Source organism: Malus sylvestris, chromosome 2 (assembly GCF_916048215.2).
Source record: "Malus sylvestris chromosome 2, drMalSylv7.2, whole genome shotgun sequence".
Taxonomy (NCBI): domain Eukaryota; kingdom Viridiplantae; phylum Streptophyta; class Magnoliopsida; order Rosales; family Rosaceae; genus Malus; species Malus sylvestris.
In genome coordinates, this window is record NC_062261.1 from 2,358,073 (window position 1) to 2,382,001 (window position 23,929).

Genomic DNA, 23,929 nt, shown 5'->3' on the forward strand with positions numbered 1-23,929 from the left:
CATATGTAGTTTTGTTTTAATGACTGTAATAAAGACGTTATGGTAAACGTTGAATTCATTTCATATAAGTTTTTTTAATAAGGAAGAAGGAGTGGTCACACTCACACTCTATATTGGATCAGAAATAGTTAACATGCATCATAAACAGATTAGGCAATATGCATCCAAAAGTACTCCCTCTCATATAACTCTGTCAAGTCTCAACTCAAATAGATAGTTAGCTAGATATCCTACGGTAGTACCTGAATAGCATATGTTGTCCAATAAATCAAAACCCGGTTTTCCATAAAACCCACTTTTGCTTTCCAATCCCGGTCCCAGCATTCCTTGCCTGCCCTCGCCACTTCATAACCCACTTTTTTTTAATCATTATACTTCCTTACCCCTCACCCCTTACCACTTACCTTACCCTCCTACCCCTCTTTCTCTCTCTCTCTAAATTTCTAGCTCTATATATGTTAGCCATTGAGGTATCGAGTGAAAGTATATAACCTATCTACAAAGCAAGGAGTGGTTGAGAAAGAAGAAAGTGCAATTTGTAAAAGCTGCTGAGCTTGGTTTGTTCAAGGAAAGGAGGAGTTTCTTAATTCGGTGATAACTGCATCCAGGTGATCATAACTAAGCGACATGACGAGCTGCGTCGATGTTGCGACTGAGCAACTCTGTTACATCCCTTGCAACTTTTGCAGTATTGTTCTCGCGGTATCGATCTCTATCTATCTATCTATCTATCTATTCATACATATCTATGACGTTTTCCTCTTTCTTCTTTCTTTAATGGGAGATCTGCTTTTCAGTGATCTTCTCAAGACCCACTGCCTATCTTATTTCTTCCAAATATCCTTCTAGCATATATACAAGAAGAAAAAACAAAGCCGATCCTGAGAAATTGAACAGCAGGCTTGGGTTGATTTGTGATCAGGGTTTAGTGTTATAATTTATTTCAGTGGTGAAATCGAATAGTACGCAATTTAATAGTTTTACAAACAGGGTTTCTTTTTTAATCAGCGAGCTAGGGTACGTATATAGTCAGGTCTCCATCGTTGGACTTTACTTTTCTTTTTTTGCAGTCAAAGAAAAGTCATCATACCTGAAGGTCCTCCTGAAACGCTTAAGACCACACAGAGAGAGAGGGAGAGATCTAGACTCTAGAGAGAGAGAGAGAGTTGATTGTTTAATTTGTGTTTTGTAGTTATAAGTTAGTGGTGCTTCTTTTTAACGTAAGAAACAAGAGGGTTTGAGGATAATCCACTGACGAAGACAAGTCCTCCCTTTGATTTCCTCACTTTGTGACCTTTTTCGTTTCTAAAAACACTGCATCGTCTCGTCCAAACTCATTACCTTCTTTTATTTCTGATAACCTGATGGTGAAAACAGAAAATGAAGCTTTCTTCTGGCACTATCTATTATGTTCTTTCCTAAGAAAACTCCCCTTATAGCAATCAGTTGGAAAGGAACACACTTTTTCTTCTCCATCTTTAGGTTTTCGAATCTCACCTAATCTCCTTTATTATGTGTTTTTAAGGGGAAAAATTAGGGTTTAGTGCTTATAAATAATTTGTAATCAAATTTACACCTTTTCATACAATTACCCCAAATAAATAATTCATTTTCTATCTAGCAGTACCCAATTCGTACTTTCTTCTTCTATTAATTTCTGAGAAATGCATCTTTGCATTTACTTTGATCCGGGTTACTCATGCAGTCCTGATGCGCAGCTTTTAAATCGGTGTATGATAATTTTTGGGTGAAGTTAACGAGTTGAGAAACATATAACTAAGATGATGCATACTTTATAAATGGGCTCATATAGAGGTGATGATTTGTGTCTGCAGGTGAGTGTTCCATGCAGCAGCCTATTTGACATTGTGACCGTCCGATGCGGGCACTGCACCAATTTATGGTCCGTGAACATGGCCGCTGCCTTTCAGTCACCGTCCTGGCAAGATGTTCAGGTGTGCTTTTCGCCCATTTATTTATTGATTTATTTATTATTTAGTAATTCCAAGAAAATAATTAATCATTCAATTAAAAGACTTAATACAAGAACCGCCTCTGAAATCTAGGTCTAGCTTCTTCTGGGTGTTACTTCTTTTTTTAGGAAACCGAAGACTCGAGGATCTAACATAGATCGAGTATTTCAAAGCATTTTGCAGTAGTGCAGAAAAACTAGCTAGGTTGCTCAGACAGCAGCCGCCATAACCCATAGCCCAACACCTAAACTTTTGCTTTATTAATAGGTGGAGGTCAGGGCTTGAACCCTCCTGACGAGAATTTTTTGTTTGTCTATCTGATCACTTCATGTTTAACATAATATGTGTAGACACTATAATTATTATATTTTTAATAATATTTAATGAAAGGCAGCTTATTAGTTTGGTAAAATGGTAACACCGATGTACAATTTTTTATACACCAAAAATATCTCTCCCATCTAACCCTTAATCAGCATTTTATAGTCTCCTTTTCTTTTGCTTGATTTGATTGACACGATTAAATGACAGGGTTCTTAAGTTCAATGGTTTATTTTCCATCAACTTTGTCCTCTACTGTGCAAACACAAACCTTACAGAGTTTTTTTATTTCTTTTCAAACCAACTGTCAATCTGGGTTTTATATGCTTTATTTTATATGACAGTCTTAACTGAATCAGTCCTATCAGTGCTGCTTTTCTTTTCGTGCTCCCCTCTCCCCCTTAAAAAAAACCGAGCCCGGCCACCTGGCAGGGTAGCTAACTAGCCCTATATTAATCGGAAAAAAAAAAAAAACTAGAAAAGTTATGTATATATAAAAAACTGGTTTCTTAGGTTTATCTAATGGAGGCAGATTGTCTGTCCGTTTGGGTGCCTTTTTCATCCTTTTCTATTTGTGGGGTCACGGTTAAGTCACGTCAATATTTTATATTTTTAATGTTTTTTCTCTTATTATTTTTATAAAAAAATCAATATAAAATATTGACGTAATTTAACCATGACCGTACAAAATAGCAATCTGCCTCCTTATTTAATTTCATGGTTGGTATTCAATTAAAAGCTATGTATATATTTGATGTTTTCAACTGTTGCAGTTTAACTAATGAATACCGTTCTTATAAAAAAAAAAAATTGATCTCCTTGTTTTTGTGTTATGCATTTATTTACTTTTAGGCACAAAACTACAACTATAACTCTCAGAATTACCGGATTGATTCGGGCTCCTCTTCCAAATGCAACAAGAAGAATGCAACCAGAGACCCAACTTCAGATCATCTCACTGAGGAAAGGGGTGTGAACCGACGTGAGTCATCAATTAATCATCCCATAATTTGTAAAAATAAAAGATAATTATGCATATAATATATATGCCTCTCTTTTATTGCTAATGTGTTTGCGTGCCTCTGTGTAGTCTAGTGTCGACTGTTGCTAGAATACATACTGATAAAAATGGTCTGAGTTGTTATTTTCCATTTCAGCTCCCGAGAAGAGGCAACGTGTACCTTCTGCATATAACCAGTTCATAAAGTAACTAAACCATTATAATTTATACCTAATATTTTAAATTTTCTTTTCTTTTAATTTGTTTTGCTTATAATTAATTAAAAATATGAGTATTGATTTATTACATTGATAGGGAGGAGATTCAGAGGATCAAGGCTAATAATCCAGATATTAGCCATAGAGAGGCTTTCAGCACTGCTGCCAAAAATGTAAGTGGACATGCATTTGCAAACTAAGTAGGAATTGACCAAAAAAAAAAAAAACTAAGTAGGATTATATCCCCTTCAAATTTTCTTATCTTCGGTCCTCACCTATTTGAACGGTTACAATTAAGTCATGTCAACATTTTATGTTGATTTCTTTATAGAGAGAAAGACAAAGAGAAAAGTGAGAGGGGAGGGAAGGAGAAGAGATTTATAGTGGAGAGAATCCTACTCTACTAGTTGTTTTTTAGATTATGTAAGCAATATTGATGAACTTGTTCTTTCTTTCTTTTTAATTAGTGGGCGCACTTCCCTCATATTCATTTTGGGCTGATGTTGGAGGCCAACAATCAGGCTAAGCTGGACAATGTAAGTAATTAATTTCACTAATTTATGTGTTTCTAAACTACTTCCTTGGCCTAATTAATTTTTTTATTAAAATAAAAAATATATATGTTGCAGGACCCTGAGAAACATCTTATGTCAAGGGCTGCACTACTGAATAACTGATGGCCACGATAATTTCAGGCAAAGACACTCGGTCATATCAAAGTTGTTCTTAGTATACAAGAATTGCCTTGACTGATCTACTGGGTTGTTTCTTTATAAGGACATTTCAATATCCTTCTTCTTTGTACTTGTCAAGTCCCCCTTATTAGGGTTTCTTTTGCTACGTGACTTAAAATTAAGTAATACGCTGCTTTGCTTAATTTAATTTGTCATCTTCATCAATCTTTGATTTCCTAATGACACAATGACATTATATTAAATAAATTTCCTTTTTGTTAACTTTGATCGCTTCCTTATAATGACAAAGTCGACGTAATATATTCTCTTCTATATCAATAGGGAAAAGAAAAACACACACAATTTTTAGCCTCTTACACATTCTTATTTAATCTTGACTGTTGATTTTATTTAATTTATTCAATTCAATGGCCAAACCTAAAAAGGAGTGTGAAAGTCATTTCCCTATCAATATATATATATTACTTAGTGTACAGTTTGGAACATGCAGAGCTGGTATATTTATGCAGAGTTAGTATATTTATGCAGAATTGTGACCACGTACTATAATATATGTTTACGAAGTACATCATTCCATTAATGGAAATGGACTTTATTAAACATCATACTTTTGTTAAAACTTTATCATCATATTAACACGCTTAATTTGTAGCCCGTGCATGGCATATATAGGAGAACTACGTATATATGTTAATTTGTTGGGTAGGCTTAGCCTATATATGTTTCTTGGTTAAGTTCAGGGTTAAATTTTAAAGCTTTTCACGTTCTACTATGGCTCCTTTCTCTTTTAAAAAAAAAAAAAAAAAAAAAAAAAAAGAAGCATTGACCTACAACTAAAGGGTAATTCTTGGAAGATTAATTATTTAGATCAATTTGGTAAATTATATGACATTGTTGATGATAATTGGATTATTATTTAAGTATTGATTAACGTGTTTATTTCCTATTGGTAACACTCACATGATTTTATAAATTTGGTTTAAAAATTTGATCTACTAACATTATTCACAAATAAAATGTGTGTTTGGTCACGCTCACTTCAGGAAAAAAAAGAAGAAGTAATAGTTTTAATAAGTTTAAGAATCCCATGTCCAAGATTTATAAACACATTCTCCAATCCTCCTCCTTGGTATAATGGTATATATCTCAAACTTACAATACAAAGAGGGTTTTACTAATTTTTTTTTAGCTTGGCTTACAAACGAAAATGTGTAAACCTCATCAATTATTTATTCAAAACTAAACTCATCCATGTAAACTACTTCTTTCTTTTGAAGTGAACTTTAAGGGCTAACTACAATTTACACTCCCAAGGGTGAGGTGATTTTCGAAATGGGAGTTGCCCTCTAAATTTTTAAAATTGTATCAATTTGCCCAATTACGAATTTTTTGCATACCATGTCGTGAATTTAACAAAAATTCAAATAATTTATTAGACAAGATATATATTGCTACACTTTCAAAACTTTAAGAAGAAATATGTGAGAAAATTGAAGTATAAGGGGTATATGATTAATTGTAGTTAGCAATCTGCTTATGTTTCACTGCAGCTAGACCTAATAGCTAGTCATCATCTGCAAAAACGGACGGATCCTTTTCCTGGGAATCTTAGGGATCACGTGATCGTGACTGTTCATCGTACATCGTGCAATTAGTTTTTGTTAAGTACTATTTATATTTAATTTTAAATTTTAAATTTTGAAATGATTTCTGACCGCACGATGTACGATGAACGATCACGATCACGGGTTTCCTAGATCCCTAAGAAAAGGATCCGAGGATCCTTTTACTGCAAAAACCACTTTATATCCATACAGACTCACACGTGTCCCTATTGTACCCTTGGTTGAAGACACATGGTTTGAGAGTAAAATTCCAACCGTGCAGCAAGCATATCAACAAGCTAAAGCTACCAGGACCTTACATAATTTGTCCAAATTTCCTTCTGAATTATTGCATGTAATGTGATGATGGGGAAAGAGAAATTAAAGGGTATTATTTCCCTTCATTTTTTTCTTCTTTCAAAATTAAAAGAAGGCAAATATCTAAGAAAAGCCATTGTCTGTCCAAGCATGGACTGCAAACAACTCATAAATATTATGACCCTCTGTGAAAAGGAATTCATGGACCACCATTTTGGTTCTGAGCCAAAGCACTAAAGCTTGTTAGCGATCATCAGGAAGCACTTTAAAAAAAATTTCTTATTTAATTTCTTCAAGGAGTTGCTTCCAACTTTGATCTTATTTAGTCAATAATAATGAGTTTTATCTTTGAAAGTAAGACTTTTATGTTCATGGTAATTATACAGTTTGACACATGTGAAAAAACTTTTTCTTTTTATATTTTTGATGAGTTATATTTGCAATCATTATTTGCACGGATGAAGAATGACTCGTTTGATAAATGAGGTAAGAAGCTAGCTTTTGATACAAGCGACATTAAGGGGTTAGAGTTCAGGCTAACTATAATTAAGTATCGAACTCGTCAATCATGAAAGTTGAACTTGAGACCTCGTATTATAAGTGAAGAATAATGGTATTACTAGATTGTAATGACACTAACCAGCCCAATTTAAGAAAATTTAGAAGAAGAAGGGAGTGAAATATCTAGGGTTGGGGTGGTAGATATTGAAGAGGGGACCATTGGATGTCCTGCGGATCTTGAAGTGGGTTACGGTAGATTTCCGCAAGCTGGCAAGTTTTCATTTTTCCCTTTTTTTTTTTTTTGTAAAAGAAGGTAACGGGAAATATATATTTTATACATATAGTACAATATGGTGGAGCTGGTGGTGGTGGGGTGGGCAGAGTAATACGGCTGAGAGGTTGCCGCTCAGCTCTGACGCCCTCCCACATTTCTGACATTTAGAATCTGAAACGTCAATTTCATGCCTGTTAAGCATTCATCTCATTTCATTGTCATTTCACCTCTGACTTCCCCCCCTTCCCTTCCGCTCTCTCTCTCTCTCTCTCTCTCTCTCTCTCTCTCTCTCGTTTGGAATGTTGGTGTCCTCCGAGGGGAGGGGTTTCCAACCCTAATTTACGTGCTGCGGGACCCCATACCATATCATGAGGTTCATGATGATCACGAAGGTGGGCCCCACAGGGTGAGTGACTGGCTAGTAAGCTGAAAATGATAGAGAGAGAAGAGAAGGCTAAAGACGACTAAAGTTTCTTCAATACGAAAAACTGAGGCAACATGTGATTCCTATGGCATCTTGTTCCGTGTCTGGAATGCATTTGTTCATTACAATAAATTCTCTATCTCCCATTTGTCCAATGTGTGTGGTGACAAATTTTGACAAGTACGTTTGTCGGAAACCCTAGCATCACTCGTCCACACATACGAGAATTAATGTGGGTCGTTGATGCAAGAGTTGGTTCCCCGCATCACCGGACCACAGTCATTCACGAGCCACAACACAATTCTTCACACATACGCAAGTTATTGTAGGTCGTTGATGTCAGTGAGTTTCTGAACGCATCAACAACCCACATGCACTCTTAAGGCAACTGATGCATGCTAGCATATATAACTTATCTTTATATGTAGGTAATGTACACACAGTTGTGAGTCATGAGTGCTTCAATTCACCTACCATGTATGCATGTTGATTGTTCAATCATATCATAAAAGAAACAGGATGAGAGACATAACGCAGGACCATTTGAAGGACATTCATGATCAATTACGCTGACTTTTGAAATTAAAACATCATGCGACTCTCTATGCTTCTGCAGAGGCTGATCCATGCGCTGGCTCTCTCACCACATCAAATTAAATGCCCTTCTATGTGTTGTCAAGTATCCATTACAATTTGAGTAATGCTATTCTTACCACAATTTTATACCATATTTTTTTACCATCTTAGGTGGCAGATGAGTTAGACAAGCCACATCATTTAATTTCAATTTCAATTTTCTTATTAATTAATACACTTAAATAAGGAAAATTGTAGACTTCAAGTCTCCCACTGGCGTTAATAACTTAATTGGGTATGAACCCTAATCCGATAAACAAATTTGAATTTGACTCCTAATTCTCATGAAAGCTAATATGCGTTATTCAATGAAATCCTTCTTTTAAACCACAATTTATTTTTAATTTTTTTTAGAAGAAGACAAAAAAAATCACTAGATGAACAACCATGGTGTACCAATGAACATCGGAGACGGAAATACTTGAAGTAGAATGAGGATTGGGACTAAGGGGCATGAGTCTGGAGTTAGAAATCAATATATGGTGATTACGGTATACGAGTGAATTCTATAAAGCTTAATCATAATCATGGAAATCAACAAAAATTAATAAAAAAAACTGGCGTGAAAAAGAAAGGGAAAGGAAGAAGAATTGAAAGGGGAAGGAAGGATGAGACTCCTCGTATACCACAATTATCATTTAATTAACCATCATTTTATTAGTTATTGATTAATTGAATAGTTTTTTAATGAAAATTAAATGCTAATTAATTTAAATGATGTGGTTGTCCACATCAGATGCCATCTAAGGTGGTATACAATTGTGGTACAAAAACATGGTAAGAATAACATTATTGTTACAATTTACACTACTGTCGTGCTGGTTCGAAAACTCTAATTAAGGTCGAGTTCCATGGTGAGTTGTGGTTTGAAGTGAAGAAGGTTGAGGAATGAGGCGAAGCCGCCACCGCTGTTGCTACTGGGGAGGGATTGGGAGGGGGATGGAGAAAAAGAGGGAGAGGTTTCAAGACATAGGAAGAAAGAAAAGAGAAAAAAAGAGTGAGAAAAAAATAAAATTAATAATAAAATAATATCAGTTTTTTTAATACCAATTGCGGCAATTTATTTTAGGGAACTTTAACGAAAAACACCCGGTACTGTTCACTTTAACGAAAAACCACATTTTTACACTAAAATTAAAAGTCAATCATGGTACTATTCACTTTATCCTTTATTTTGTCCTTATCATTAAAACTCAAAGTTTTCAAGCCATTTTCATTAGTTTTCCTTTTATTTTATAGAGAAGAGATGTACTTAAGGATAATACAATAGGCAACCTAATTGGGCGGACAATTATTGCCCTAAAGTGTGGAAGTGCTCTAAAAGTAGTAAACATCTAGGGGTACAAGCAAACAAGGAAAATTAGCCAAAACCCACCAATTCATTCCCAATATGACTGTTTGAGTGAGGGAAATTCAAACTCACTACTAAACTACTTGTCCCGCAATTTCACTCCAATTCCAAGGTACAATGAGGCATGGGTTTAGGTAGACAAAACCCTTGCGAAAATCTTAAAGCTATACTCGAAAAGAAATGCTAATGTGCCTTCCTATTAGTTAATAACAGATGGCATCTTTGCCTATTGAACCGAAAGACAACTTCGGCTCATCTGATCCAATGCGGAACTTAATATCTGAAGCATCGTTCTGAATTTCCGCACTTGTAGAAGGGAATGTAAACACAAGGGGATCAGACTTCTTGGATCCAAAATCGTAAGTAGGAACAGCGTATCCATCTTCGTTGGACTGATGCTGACTGCTTGCCAGGAAAGATGGCATAAGGGATGGTGTCGGTAGTTCGGAAAACACTTCAGACGATGTAGAGACAGGGAAACTGAAGCCAGAGCTACTATCAGAAGAAAATGTCCATTTTGATTCGGGCTTGTCAACGGATATAGAAGGAAACGCACGTTTAGCCCCTGAAGATTGAGATGCAGGCTTCTTTTGTTGATCTAGTACCTCAGAGCCAGATGAAGCAAACTTCGAAAAATCCTGCAAATTAGTTTAGTTAGATCTATTTCTGTTATGTTCGTATAGCTCTAGCAGACTAGCACCATAAGGCAATATTGCTTTTGAGACAATGGGTAAGGAATAAACACCTCATGTGTAATCTTGTTCAGAGATCTTCCATCCCTCCCATCACCAGCAGTGATATTGTTTGCAACAGCCGTGGCTTTTGTAGTGTTCTGCACAGGTGGAATCTTAAACAGAGAATTCCCCTTGTCAGCATTCTCATGTGCAGAAGTTTTCTGGTTATCTTGATTCATGAGTTTACGAGAATTGAACCCTCCTACAAGAGGTAAGCTATCATGTCCATTCTGGTTGACTGAAGAAACACCAGAAGACGGGGTTTTCTTCCATGCAAAGGCTAGCTTTAACTCTTCTGACTTCTCTTTAGGAGTGGGAGGGTTTCTATCAATGTGCTCCAAGATTGTCCTAGCAATCTGACTAGACTCTGGATGAACAGTTGGCACACCAAACCTGGAAGACTTCCTGTGTGATGATTGGGTTTGGGAGTTCCCACTTAATCCTCCAAGTTCAAAATTCTTGGTGGCAGGCAAGAAGCCTTTGGTAGCACTGGAGTTCTCCACCCGTGAAGGCCCAAATGAAGAGGAATGGACATAAGGAGATCCTCTAGCAGGAGTTTGCGCAGCAGATTTATGTCGTAACCTGCGAATTGGTCCAGCTGATCCATAGCCACCATCCAATGTATCACCCCTTGGCTTCACCAATGCATTGAAACACAAATACATAAACAATCAAGTTGAGGCCAAAAACATGATTATAAGAACGTCAATTATCATGCAAAATTACATATTAAACTTGACTATAAATGTATGCTGGATATCAAAAAACTATTTGCACACGTGCACTGGCAACTACAGAAACAAACACGTTCTGTGATGCCAAAATCTAACTTAAAATCAATTTCCTAATCTGAGTAATCAACAATACTTGTAATGTAACCATTGGCAATGATCACTGATATGTAAATTTACCTTCCCATATATAGGAGTCTGCGATTGTTTCAATGGAGTAAATACAGTTCTTGGGGCTTTATCATCACCACCTTGTAATTGAGTTAACTGATGACATGCAATAAAGCAAAATTACCATCTGAAGCACAAAGTCTGTCTACTAGAATCAAAATGTTAGAAATCAAAACAAGTATCAAGACCTTTAACATACCTTGGATTTGGATTTTGAAGGGATAGTTCTAGAATAAGGAGTTCGAGGAAGATTATGAAGGCCAAATCTGCCTCTTTCAGTCTGTGGAGTTGAATAATCACGCCAATCCTGTACCATAGAACCAGGCCAGCACGCCGATGGTTTAGATGGTGTTGGAAAAAATGGTTTGGAAGAGAACTCATCGCCATGCAGTGTGGCCATTTCATCTCTTGACACTGCATTCTTAGACGAAGGATCAATTTCTGATGTTCTGCTTCCCATAAACGCTCTTGCAATATCAACAGGTGAAGCACCAACTTGATCTCGCATCTGAAAATTTTAAGAGAAATAATAGAGTCATCTAAGAATATAAGTGAACTACAATCCACAAATATAAAAAAAATAAAAAATAAAAATTCAGTGTATTAATAAGTTAATACTTACCTACCAAATATGTTGTAACTTCTATAAGAAAAAAAATAATTCCCTTTCACGGATATGCAGACTCAAACAGAATGAAAACAGATTGTGCAATTTCACAATTTCACATAAATGTAGATGCGTAACAGAATTGATTCTGCCTGATGACATGTCACAATAAACAGAGCAAGATGATAGTGACACTCACAGCTGACTGTGGTAGAGGGGCTGAGGTTGCCCAAATAGCTTTATTCAAGTCTTCCTGCTTTTCTTCAGATGACTTTGGAATATCATCTGTAATTACAGGCCACTTGGCTTTTTCAGCAGCACTAAAGCTTTGTTTTTTCTTTTTGTGATCCACATTAGGAAGTTCAACAGCCCTCGAATGTATAATTTCCATCAAGTGATTGACTTCATTCCTGGAGAAAGATGGAGTGAGCTTAGAGAGGGCAAGAAAAGACTGGTAAGATAATGCATTTTAAGACCATGACTGTATGCATGGGTGTCCACAGTGAATAAAATTCCAACCTGATCTTTAAATGGAAGAGAAACTTGAATTTCGGTCAATTATAATGGTGGAATCTGATTCACTGTTTTGATATCAGAAACAGGTTTCTCCATTATTCATTAATGCAATCTATGTGGGAAAGCAACCGCTTTATTCACACTTTTTCATATAAGAAACTACTTTATACACATTAACAAGAAGCACTCATTTTAACCAAAACTAAGCTCCACCATTTTGACTCATTAGCATCTTAGTGGCAAACTATTAGAAAATCGATGTTTTATGCATAGCTATAATCATAAATGGAAGAAATACATCACATGCATAACTTGCCTAGAAAACTTTTTCCCCTTCAATAGCTGCTCAATTTCAGAAAGTCCAATATCCTCCGACTGGTCACCCTTCTTATTCCCTTCAAAATCCGAACCACTTTTTAATCTATCGGCTGTTTTGCTAGGGCCTGCTATTTCAGTTATTATGGATATCCCATTCTGCAAAGATAAACGCCGAAGAAGAATTGAATATAAGAAACGATTTTGATGCTGGGAAAAAAAATCATATACAATTAAAGACATAGCCATCCGTAGCTGTCAAGAAGACCACACAAAATAGCGAAAAACTAGGTATGCCTAGATCAGTCAGAAGATAATCTAAATTAATTGTACTTGATATATACCACAAGAAGAAAAAACAAAGAGAAACTGAATCTTATACCTATCACCACATAACATAACAGATGAAAAGGTAACGAATCTGAATTCGAATACTTGTTAATGTCACATAAACAAGATTTTGCATGAAAGAATCACGTATATATGAAAACACAGTCGCATGCGCAACCCGTCAAAATTACAACGGTTATACCAATGACCGAAACTAAAGCACAAAGTGACTTGAGAAACAGAAACTGAAGTTGCTACGTATACACAAAATACAACCCGTGTGGTCTAACTGTTGTACTAAATGAAAAAAGGCCTCACATTTAACTCGGAATTGTCCTCACGATCAGCGATAGCATTTTGTTCCGTCTCCATGTGCTGCTCATCTGCTCCAGAATAACTCATTGAGTTAAAATCCAAAGACTAATCCACAATGTTAACCAGTAATCAGTAAAAGGGTATTCAAAAGCAACATAAAGTGACTACTAAATCCAATCAATTCAACAAAACCAAAGGAACAATCCAATCAATGCATAAAAAAGCATACAAAATCAATGCTTTTAGTCAATCCAATTACAAAGTAATAAACTTTATTCACCAAAACACCAATAAATTCCCAAAAAAGTAAGGAACAAAAAGTCCAAAACCCTAACAGGGAGAGAATTGGGGCTGACCGTGATGCTGGGCAATGGGCGGTGGTAGGGCATTGAGGGAATTCGATTTGGAGAAGAAAGAGGGGAAGAGCCGAGTGGCGCCTCCAGATATCAGCCGATAAGCCGGATCGACAATACCTGACAGCCACCGCCGCGGTCCCATCGCAGCTTGGTTCGAAGGCGGACGGGAATACGGCGTCCTATTCGGCTTTCGAGACGGTGGCTTCCTCAGCTTCCCTCCCGCACCTCTCTCTCCGTACAGCCCTGCGGAACGCGCCGTTTCGGCGCCGGCCTCCATTCCTCTCTCTCTCTCTTCTCTCTCACTATCTTCCTTAATCCTCTGTGTGCTTTGCACAGAGCTTGTGGTGGATCCGATGTTGAACTCTCGCTTTTTGACTAGCACTGTTCTTCCCTTGTTCTTTGTGGACTCTCTGATGAGAAGCGGAAACTCGGAAACCTGTTTTCTTTTTCTTTTTTTGGATTTTTATTTAGAGATGTATTTAATTGGGATTTTGTGGGATTTTAATTCTTTTAATAAATCTAAGGGTATTTAATTAGAATTTAAAAGAAGTTTATAACATTACAGGTGTATTCAATTAGAATTAGAATTTAAAGAATTTAAGGAATTAGAGGGAATTAGAGAGATTTCGTAGTGTATTTTAAGCATCTACAAATCTCACATCTCCCCATGAGATTTCGAAGGAATTGAATTAAAGTTTTACATAGAATCTATTAGTTAAACTCCATAAAAATTCATAGATTTATGAATCCATTGAAATCTCTCAAATTTCCAATTGAATACACCCCTAAGTTTGTGATTTGGAATTATTGCATGCCAATGTAGAAGCACGCGTTCTTAAAACGGTGCCGTTTCAATTTTTTTATTTTTAGTTAATTGTTCAAATGTTCTTTGTTTTTAACATTTAAGTTGACATATATTAGGGGTGTGTTCGGTTCCAACCGATTTGAGTTTTTGCCGAAATTGATAACGAAATTGAAATTTCTGTTTGGTTTGGTTTAGTTCATTTTATATTGTTTTTATTAAGTTCGGTTTAATTTTGGTTCGGTTTTGTTTAGTTCAGTTTTTCTATAAAACTAAATTTTTCGAAATATGAAAATTGGTCTATGCTCTACAACTTTGCTTTTAGTTTTTCCATTTCAAACAAAAGTAAAGGAAGAAAAAAAGAGAAAGAGAAAGAAGATGCAGGAAGAAACCAAAAAGAAGATGCAGGGAAGAAAGATGAGGGTCGGGTAGGGAGAAAAAAAGGACTTTATACGCTAATGGTTGGTTTAAAATAAAAACTTAAAACTTGGGTCTAAATTTAAAATTGGACTTGGAATATAAACATTCAATAGTAAATAAATAAATAGAATTAATATATTTAATTCGGTTATGTTTGATTTTTTTTTTAGTTTTGGAATTCGGTTGAATTTTTTTTTTGTTGGTTTTTCAAACTCACCCCTATGTTACGTACCTGAAATAGAAAAAAGATGAATAATGAAGTCCAGGATAGGGGTACATAATTATTTTAGTAGGACGAACACATTGTTATTGTGGTATTTTATGTCAATAATACCATACTTTGTATAAGTTTATTGTCACATGACATTATATTATCTCTCGGCGTCACCTTACTATAAAAGTTGCTCTCCAATTCAAGAAATCCTCCGCTTAGCGAGATCTAAATGCTAATCCATCTCAAAAAAACGTCTACCTTATGGGTTGATTGTGGTGACCAAAAAGAATATTTGCCCAAATATTTTTTCTTTTACAAGAAAGAAAAGAACAAGATTTTTATGTATCACTGTTTGATTTTTCCTATTATATAATATGGAATTAACTTGGCTCCTTAAGATTGAGGACGTGTTTCTTCTCCAGATACTTCGTAGCCGGTTTTCGAAATTTTATGCTTATAATAAAAATCGTTCATATTATAATTATTCAGTAAATATAATCTCTGCAAAAAAAAATATAAATGAGATTGTTTAACCATCGAACTGTTTAAAACATATGCACAGATCCAGTAAAAAAATTACAAACCGTCTATATATTTGCTAAAGTTAATTAATTAAATGATCTTATTTTTAATTGATTTTTTGCATAAATAATCTTTACAAAATGATTTACAACATAAACGATTCTGACCTGAAACACGAAGTTCAATAAATCGGTCACATACTATTTTGAGGAGGAAGTGAATCACAACCATCTAAATATGCAAAGAAAAATCTCTTTTCTGCAAATTTGATGCCAAGAACTCAAAAGCTTTCCTTTCAAGTGTTACATTATTGGTATCTAAATATACCTCAAATCTCAATGGCTTTTTACTCTTTAATGGTACACCACTGCCATCTCCCTCCCTCTCACCTTCTGGAAGAAGAAAGATGAAGGGTGAAAAAGCCTTGAACTCAAAGTCAACATCTAGTCAAGTGTGTTCATTAACAAGCAAAGTGAAGTGTATAATTGAACCCTAATAATGGTTGCACCATTAGCAGAGCATCTTTTTTTTCAGGTACTACAAAAGCATCTTTTTCTCAAAGAATAATGTTTGGGTGTTGAAAGAAGGGCAGCATATTTTGCCAAAAACTCAATTGAAAATTGACACGTGTCCATTTGTTGGAGTGATGTTGGTTCAAGTTTTCGATTCTGTAATCATTTTGTCACGTGTCGAGTTATAATTGGGCACTTATTCATTTCAGAAAGACTTGCTGCTCTTCTTTCAACACCCAATCATTATTCTTTCTTAAATGTGCCATCAAATACTGCATATGGTTCCTGTTTATAGTACACCTTTTATTATAATTTTAGCGACTTTAGAGATGGTCGTTTGGTACCCATTTATAACAAGACATGTCTTAAACAATTGTTTGTGGAGTTTATGATTAGTGGAAAGACCGTTTGTTATTGCTTCTAGAAGAAACATTTTTGCTCATAAACGTTTTTACTAGCTATGATTTTGTTGGGAAGAGGTCTTCCTCGAGAATCATCTAACATAGTCAGATGAGATTCTATGACCCATAAGCTATTGTTTTTAAGTTTTTTTTCTAAACATAGCCAGAAACGATTTTTTGGTTGTCAAAAACTGCTTTTAACTCTTGCACAAACCGTCTCAAACATGCCTAAGTATCAAGATAGTTTGCCTTTGCTGCATCAAATTGCACGAATGCATATGTAAGTGTAGGATCAATGGTGATCTCTGAGTAGCACTATGTTCTGCCACTTGTGTACAGAAGCATCAAGAATAACAGCAACAGATAGTGGAACTCGAAAGAAGATCGGTTTCACTTAACCAGTGAATATGAATCCCTGAAAGTAGAGAAGAAGAGAATCAAGTTCGTTGATGGCTAATCAAAACCAACCAAATGTGACACCGGGAACACACATATAGGTCCCTCTTCTTTCATTTCACATTTAACATCGATCGATAGAATGATCATTCTTAAAGTCTCTTGACAGAAACAGGTTCTGTCTCTCCTCCAATGAATTTCCATTAGTGGTGAAATTTCATGTACTTGTAATACCACCCATCCATTGATGTCCCTACTCAGCATAATTATCTTCCCTACATGAATGAGATAGCCACATTGATGCTGATTCCAGATCTATCAATCAAATCAAGCACATAACTCTACTAATCATATCACCAGGTTTATACAACCATGTGTTTATCTCTCTCATCACGTCCTAACTGGCTCAGTTTAGCTAGAGCTAGGATCTATCGAGCTTTGGATATTCCTATCTTGTCAAAAATCGCTTTGCGATGTTTAATCGCTCCTTAAAATGGTGTATTATAACTTCCGACGCAGACCAATAGGCCATCTAGAGCTACAAAAATGGAAGGTGGAGTAAAGGGTGTTGAATATCAAGCCCAGCCAAGAGATGCTTACAAGATTGCTTACATTATTCATTTCTTGCTGGGAGCAGGCAATTTGCTTCCTTGGAATGCATTCATCACCGCCGTTGATTATTTCGGGCATCTCTATCCCACCAAGCATGTCGAGAAGGTATTCTCTGTCGCTTACATGAGTTCTTCGGTACTCGTATTGCTTGTGATGATGACATGGAGTGGCTGGTGGGAGAAGATGAGTCCTAGGCTGAGACTCAGCTTGGGATTTTCTCTGTTTATTCTCTCGTTAATGGTGGCTCCAATTACGGACTGGCTTTCGGGCAGCTCTGCGTTTAGCAGTGGGAGAGCTAATGCAGGTTATGGCGTGACAGTTGCATCAGTTGTAGTGTGTGGCTTAGCTGATGGCTTGGTAGGAGGAAGCTTGATGGGATCCGCCGGAAAGCTTCCGAAAAAATACATGCAAGCTGTTTTTGCAGGAACCGCTTCTTCAGGTAACTATAAACTACGTACACAAATTTACACCTTCATGCTTTACTTTTCCAATCCAACATTGTTCTGATCCGTGCAGGACGTCATGTCTTTCTTAAATACATAGCGTATAAAAATAGGACGCATTGAGAAAACCTCACTTCTGATTGTATTGGCAGGTGTGATAATTTCTCTGCTGAGGATTTCAACCAAGGCGATGCTTCCACAAACCCCGAAAGGACTACAAACAAGCGCGCACTTGTACTTCATCGTCAGCACCATATTCCTCCTGTGCTGCTTGCTCGCCTGCAACTTGTTATACAGGTTGACAGTCATGCAGGAACACTGCAGGCTTGCTCAAGACGAACCTTATTGCGCAAGACCAAAATTTTGGGAAGTGGCGCGAAAAGTCCCCTTGCCAGCTTTTGGGATTTTCGTAACCTATACAGTGACTCTGTCGATTTTTCCAGGATTTATTGCCGAAGATCTCGAATCCAAGCTTTTTGGAGATTGGTATCCTATTTTGCTGATCACGGTGTACAATGTTGCAGATTTAGTGGGAAAATCATTGACTGCAGTATATCTTCTAAAGAGCATTAAAAGGGCAACTTTGGCTTGCATTGCAAGGCTCCTATTTTATCCAATCTTCACTGCTTGCCTCCATGGACCGCCATGGCTGAAAACTGAAATTCCAATGGGGGTTCTCACATTTATGCTTGGATTGACCAATGGGTATCTGACAAGTGTTCTCATGATGACTGTTCCGAAAACTGTGCTGGCTTCTGAAGCGGAGCTATCTGCCATTGTCATGGTGGTGTTCCTTGGAGTTGGCTTGGTTAGCGGCTCGGTTCTCGGGTGGTTCTGGATTTTATGAAGTTCCTTTGTTAGAAATGCTAAAAACCCTGTCAATGTATGTAAGCTCGTGTCTCTATTAGTAGTGTTTTCGTAGTCCGATGACTTAGCCCTGGTGTGTAGTTCCGTAGTTCTGCTTTTGAATCAAAAACTTGCCTCTGCCACTTTCCAAGATTTATTTACTTCGCTCAAATGAACTCAACTAACTCGAAATTTTGATAACTCAACTCTCGAACAAGACTACATCTGTCAACTAAAATACAAGAAATTTTATGAAAAAATTTAATGGGTTCTTCTTGTTGACAAGTTGTGCTAAACGCTTGACGCAGGCTGTAAAGGCGCCTGACTTTTGCGCTGTGTCATCGGTAGACTGCCCTTTAGTATAAGGTGGAATCGGTGAGCTTCTTGGCATGTTGCCTTTCCCTAACCAATGTCATAACACCACTCAAACCCCAAGAGCTGAAGGGTTTTGCAGGCATCATGCTCGGCAAAACCATCTGCTGCTTTAGACACGATAAACTTGTCAAATTCACCGTTCTCCACCACCTTTTGCTGAACCCTTCAAGCAATCTGCTGCTTTAGTTCTGTTTTTCGAGTGAGGGAGACGATGGTGAAAGCATTCATACTCCGGATGTGGTCAATCGTCCTTCGAAAATGACGACAGCGAGGCGTTTTCCATTTTTTCGGGTTTGATTAAGAACTCGATTTGTGCGTTTTATTGTGTTCTCAAAACTCAATCTCTACTTAAGGGTTATTTGGTATTGCTGTGTGCTTATGCTGTACCATAAGAATAAGCAGTTGTGAAATAAAATAGTAAAGTGTTTGGTAACGATAATTGTAAAAGTTCTTTTAATATATATATAAGCAGTGCAATAGTGTTTAGTAAATATTTATGTAAAATAGCAGTGATTGTGTAAAATGACAAACCATAAAAAAACAAAAAAAAAAACTTATGGGCTTTTCTTCCTTTCTATTCTTTCTGCCAAAAAGTTCATGGTTGTTTCCTTTTTCCTTTCTTCTTTGTTTCCCTTTCTTTCTAGCTTTTTCATTTTTCTTTCTTTATATTTCGTTCTACCAAAATATTTCTAGCTTTTCTTCCATTTTTCATCAACGATCCCTCCTGAAATTTCAAAGTCCTCACCCCCCTTCGTCCCTTCGCTTTTCACTTTCAGTTCCGACGATCTGGAACCTTCATACTCACTCCCATTTCTATCTCCTGCATTTCGATTTCCAGGGCATTACATGTTTTGGAATGTGCGGTGGTGAATGGGTGGGTGGGATCTGGGTTATCATCTAGCAGGGAGTGGGTTGGGATCATGGTCTATGAGGTGGCGATGGGTGTATTGGGTGGGGATTGGGAGAGAAATGGGGTGGCGAATATGGGGAGTAAGAAGAGATGGAGGGGATGGGGTGGTGAATCTGGGTAGTACGGCGCCGGAAAGCGACTAGAGAAAGGGGGTGGAGTTCAAAACTGGGATGAAGGAGAAAGAGAGGGTAAGGTTGTCATTTTGAAAAATTCATTTAATAGTACTGTTCACCCGTGTATTGTGATAAAAAGCTAGTTTTCCAAAGCTTGGTTTTGCTGCTTTGTCTTTTTAGCTTTTTTTTCACCATAACCTGATTTTTAAAGTTTACCAAATACAAAAAAATTGAGTGATTTTTTTCATACCTGCTTTTTATTTAAGTTAAGCAAGCAGTACCAAACTGGTACTAAATCTTTCCAGCGTTCATGCTTGAATTCGATTCATACTAAAATTCGAAGGGAATTGGATTCAAACCGAAATCCTAAAGGAACCAACTATCGAATCCTCTCCTTCAAGCTAAAGATCAATATAGTTCTGAATCAAATCGAAAATTTCGATTAAGGGTTGTTGCAGATAGAGTTATGCCTTCAAAAATTTCCATTCCATCACTTATTTTTGTTACATTGCTTTTTACAAAGATTTTAGTAGAAAAGATGTTGACAACAAAAACAGAGCTATCAGTTAACATAACCCAACCCAACCCAATTTATCACGAAAGCAGCAGCATCCAAAGGATCACCCAAAAAGGTTAAACTTTATACAAACAAAAGGTCAGCCTCTGAACATGTAGATACATATATCTCTATGTATCTATGCAGCAGCAGCTAATGGAGGTGGTACGGGAGGAACTCCATGAAACAAATTGGTTGCCGAAGCTCTGTTATTCGCCCCTTCTTTCAGATTCTCCTCCTCGTCTTCCTCTTCGTCTTCCTCCTCCTCCTCCGAATCCCAGAGGAATTTCGCATATGATGCTAGAACATAACTGCAAACCATCAAATCATAAAACACTGTCAGTACAATTGATTCGCAAAACGTACCAGCATGTTATCGATACATTATATAGACAATACAGATACAATATCGACGGCGCATTACCTATCATCAGGGGCAGCTTGAACAGCTTGATCAAAGTAAGACTGAGCTCTGGGAGCATCCTTATGAATCTGCCATACCAAATCCGCAAACATTGACAGAACATTTCCGTCGTTCGGGCTCGCCAGAATTGCTCTCCCGCAGTATTCTTCGGCTTTTTCGAAATCCCCTCGAAACTGTAATTATTGTCATCACAAAACATCATTAGCTTCAATAAAGATTCAATCTTTTGTACTTAAATTTGAAGATTTTGGTATAAATTTGCTTACGTCTTTCAAAAATCGAGCATAATTGCTAAGGAGCATGGGATTTCCAGGATTAGCGTCGATCATTTTCTGGTAGTACGAATCAGTGCTGGCACCGCCTTGATTCGATTCCCAAAACCCATTGCTCCCACCATCTCCTTCGTCCGATCCACCACTCCCTCCGCCATTACCACCGCAGATCTTGCCGCCTCCTCCACCAACGCCACTCCCATCCAAAACGCTCAGCAACCCCCTGTTCTGCCTCAACCCCGCCTCACACCGCTCAAACTCCGCCAATCCCCACGACGCCGTTCCGCCAAACCCAGAAGCAGCAAAGCCCATCTCCATCTCTATCTCCTCTTCCTCCTCTCCTCTCTCCTCAAACCCATTTAACGGGTTGCTAAAGGCCTTTCTTCTCGGCGACGCAACTGAGAAATCTCTGAGATCGTCCGCGGAGACCGCCCGGGTCAACCTCCTCGTCGAGTCGCTGATCGGCGACAGCAAAAAGGGCGACCGCGACGACGCCGAGAGGATAACGGAGCGAGTTCTCGAAATTTGCGGGACTATTTCCGGTTGCTGATCGGAAAATGTCGAGTCTTTGGAGTGCGGCAGCAATGAATTGAGCACCGGCGTCGATGAGCTCCGTAGAAGCATTTTTCCTTGATATTATCTGCGTCTGAGAAAAAACCCAAATCTCAGACTCCTTTGAAAACCCTAAAATTCCAAAATTCGATCGGAAAGATTGAAACTTTGAGGGGCAGAGAAATCAGGGTTTGCGATGGAATTTGAGAATTTTGCAGGTGGGAGGTGAGGATGGATGAAAAAGGACTATATGGGGAGGTCATATATAGGAGGAGCGAAGGGCGTTGGTAGGGATGAGATCTCAGCCGTTGATTGTCTCTGCATACAAATTGGAGTGAGATGGGATGGTTTGATAGTTGATACTTTGAGGCACGTGGTTTAATTGGCAATTGGGGCCTAGGGGGCCTAGGACGCGTTTGGTGGTATGGCTTGGGTAAAAGCAAAAGCCGAAAAGGGCTTCTGCTTTTAGGCTTTTGAATTTTGATTTGTTTGGTCAGAATCTCAGCGCAAGAATAGCTCAATGGAAACCCTAAAAAAGTGTGGTTTGATCCTCTCCTCCATAGTCTCTAATAAAAGTATGTATAAATAAGGAAAGAGGGAAAATGGAAAAGTCTATCCACCTCATTTTGCTAACTCCAAATTGTGAAGGTTAATTTTGGAAAATGATACTAAAATCAGTAGGTACAAGAATTAGGAAACTTGCATATTTGTGTTTATAGTAAGAGGGGTAAATTCGACATAAATTGCGGGTGGCTCTGTGGTTGGTGACGAATTTCAAATTCGTATTCTACATAACACGTCATGGTCTCTAGAGAAGATTGAAATGTTTTTGTTAGTCTTCCCTTAGTGTAATCGCACATCATTTTCTCATATATTGATAAAGAAGCCAAATTTATTTGCTAAATCTCATGTCAATGTTCAATTCATTTAAATAAGGAAAAATGAAAAGTCTATTCGGTATGCACCTGCAATTGCTACATTATTTCAAGCTTAATTTTGGAAAAGATTGCTAAAATTAGTCGGTACAAAAATTAGGAAAGTTGCATAATTTTGTAATTAGTGGAAGTAAGAGGCGACCAATGACCTTTTTTCCCTTCCATTTTGTTCCTCGCAACCACCAATGGTATGTTCATTTGAGGTGATGGATAACCAAAGGTCCAAATGAGAAATAAAGGTCAAGAAAACCTGCACATCGTCAACTTGTTCACGACAATCACAAAAATTATTGTGTTACTAAAAGTTTGGATGCAGTTGCATTATAGTTAGTCCATGTATTATAATGGTGGACGACATTGTTTTTGTCCTTATTCTTGTCATTGCCCTTTTTCTTCTCAAACGGGTGGACTTGCACAAAAAAAAAAAAATTGTTCAAAGTGATTAGTAAGGGCAATTTCACCGTCCTTACCTTTGCCTTGCCCTTGCCCTCCTAAAATGGGTGGACTTGCTCTTATTAATACTTCCGTAGTTTAAGTTATAGTATCAATAAAAATTCATTCATCTTACATAGACGAGTTATAACATGTGATCATATTAGTACCGCACAATAACACTATTCCACAATCACAAACCATGTTCTCGTTTAAAGAAAAAGGTACGTCCAATGGTACATTTATTTCCAATTGATATTACGTACGTCAAATTTGTTTATCAAATGATACCAATATCTGATTGATTTAAACTCCACATTTTAAACTTTATTCATTACTAACAAATAAGATAATGACATGTACGCTAACACATCATTAAGTGAACAAATTTGATGATTCTATCATTTCTAATTATAAGAGATCCCGTATTTGAATCACTCCTCCGGTATTGATTAAAGAACTTGATAAAATATAATGAGAAGTCAATCAAGAACCCCTAATAATTTGATTTTAGATAAAAAATTTGGGGATGACTACAACACTTATATGTATTGTATACAATCATTATCTGATGGTCATATATATTCATGTAAATATACATATTTAATACAATATTAATTTAACCGTTGAAATGGTGATTATATTAAGTACGTTAAACATTGTAGCCAAATCCCGAAATTGGGTTCATCTAACAATATGTTGCAAAACAACTTCATGTGACCATCTACCAAAAAAATGGGTAGCACCAAATAATAGGCTAATCGCATTGTGCTACAGAAAATGACTAACTTTGAACGAACTC

The 23,929-nt window shown here is 37.0% G+C and overlaps 4 protein-coding genes across 4 annotated transcripts; 2 read left to right on the plus strand and 2 right to left on the minus strand.

The window, feature by feature from the left end:
- Positions 1-350: 350 nt before the first annotated feature.
- Positions 351-4,468, plus strand: LOC126592821 (axial regulator YABBY 5-like). The gene is made up of 7 exons (XM_050258610.1): positions 351-702; positions 1,836-1,955; positions 3,147-3,276; positions 3,452-3,500; positions 3,610-3,685; positions 3,980-4,048; positions 4,142-4,468. The coding sequence occupies exons 1-7, from the start codon at positions 628-630 to the stop codon at positions 4,187-4,189; spliced, it is 567 nt and encodes a 188-aa protein (XP_050114567.1). The 5' UTR covers positions 351-627; the 3' UTR covers positions 4,190-4,468.
- A 4,856-nt stretch (positions 4,469-9,324) lies between these two features.
- Positions 9,325-13,810, minus strand: LOC126592829 (nuclear pore complex protein NUP1-like). Its single transcript, XM_050258617.1, has 8 exons — positions 13,391-13,810; positions 13,038-13,102; positions 12,391-12,548; positions 11,758-11,968; positions 11,151-11,459; positions 10,961-11,047; positions 10,061-10,684; positions 9,325-9,953 (listed from the first exon to the last, which is right to left on the minus strand). The coding sequence occupies exons 1-8, from the start codon at positions 13,665-13,667 to the stop codon at positions 9,519-9,521; spliced, it is 2,166 nt and encodes a 721-aa protein (XP_050114574.1). The 5' UTR covers positions 13,668-13,810; the 3' UTR covers positions 9,325-9,518.
- Positions 13,811-16,401: 2,591 nt separating this feature from the next.
- On the plus strand, positions 16,402-18,701 carry LOC126592837 (equilibrative nucleotide transporter 8-like). The gene is made up of 2 exons (XM_050258622.1): positions 16,402-17,708; positions 17,865-18,701. The coding sequence occupies exons 1-2, from the start codon at positions 17,204-17,206 to the stop codon at positions 18,557-18,559; spliced, it is 1,200 nt and encodes a 399-aa protein (XP_050114579.1). The 5' UTR covers positions 16,402-17,203; the 3' UTR covers positions 18,560-18,701.
- A 1,719-nt stretch (positions 18,702-20,420) lies between these two features.
- LOC126592846 (uncharacterized) lies at positions 20,421-22,022 on the minus strand. The gene is made up of 3 exons (XM_050258632.1): positions 21,203-22,022; positions 20,937-21,109; positions 20,421-20,823 (listed from the first exon to the last, which is right to left on the minus strand). Exons 1-3 carry the CDS (start codon positions 21,830-21,832, stop codon positions 20,652-20,654), a joined length of 975 nt encoding a protein of 324 aa, XP_050114589.1. The 5' UTR covers positions 21,833-22,022; the 3' UTR covers positions 20,421-20,651.
- Between the last annotated feature and the right edge of the window lie 1,907 nt (positions 22,023-23,929).

What these genes read in the sequence shown, in the direction of transcription:
- LOC126592821 (XM_050258610.1), top strand. Translation starts at nt 628, where the DNA reads ATGACGAGCTGCGTCGATGTTGCGACTGAGCAACTCTGTTACATCCCT. An exon ending in TCAGCACTGCTGCCAAAAAT is followed by an intron (nt 3,686 to 3,979) that starts GTAAGTGGACAT and finishes CTTTTTAATTAG; the next exon opens with TGGGCGCACTTCCCTCATAT. An exon ending in ATCAGGCTAAGCTGGACAAT is followed by an intron (nt 4,049 to 4,141) that starts GTAAGTAATTAA and finishes TATATGTTGCAG; the next exon opens with GACCCTGAGAAACATCTTAT.
- LOC126592829 (XM_050258617.1), bottom strand. Translation starts at nt 13,667, where the DNA reads ATGGAGGCCGGCGCCGAAACGGCGCGTTCCGCAGGGCTGTACGGAGAG. An exon ending in AAGGGGAAAAAGTTTTCTAG is followed by an intron (nt 11,969 to 12,390) that starts GCAAGTTATGCA and finishes ATCTTTCTCCAG; the next exon opens with GAATGAAGTCAATCACTTGA. An exon ending in TGAACAAGATTACACATGAG is followed by an intron (nt 9,954 to 10,060) that starts GTGTTTATTCCT and finishes ACTAATTTGCAG; the next exon opens with GATTTTTCGAAGTTTGCTTC.
- LOC126592837 (XM_050258622.1), top strand. Translation starts at nt 17,204, where the DNA reads ATGGAAGGTGGAGTAAAGGGTGTTGAATATCAAGCCCAGCCAAGAGAT. An exon ending in TGCAGGAACCGCTTCTTCAG is followed by an intron (nt 17,709 to 17,864) that starts GTAACTATAAAC and finishes TTGTATTGGCAG; the next exon opens with GTGTGATAATTTCTCTGCTG.
- LOC126592846 (XM_050258632.1), bottom strand. Translation starts at nt 21,832, where the DNA reads ATGCTTCTACGGAGCTCATCGACGCCGGTGCTCAATTCATTGCTGCCG. An exon ending in ATGCTCGATTTTTGAAAGAC is followed by an intron (nt 21,110 to 21,202) that starts GTAAGCAAATTT and finishes CAATAATTACAG; the next exon opens with TTTCGAGGGGATTTCGAAAA. An exon ending in CAAGCTGCCCCTGATGATAG is followed by an intron (nt 20,824 to 20,936) that starts GTAATGCGCCGT and finishes GATGGTTTGCAG; the next exon opens with TTATGTTCTAGCATCATATG.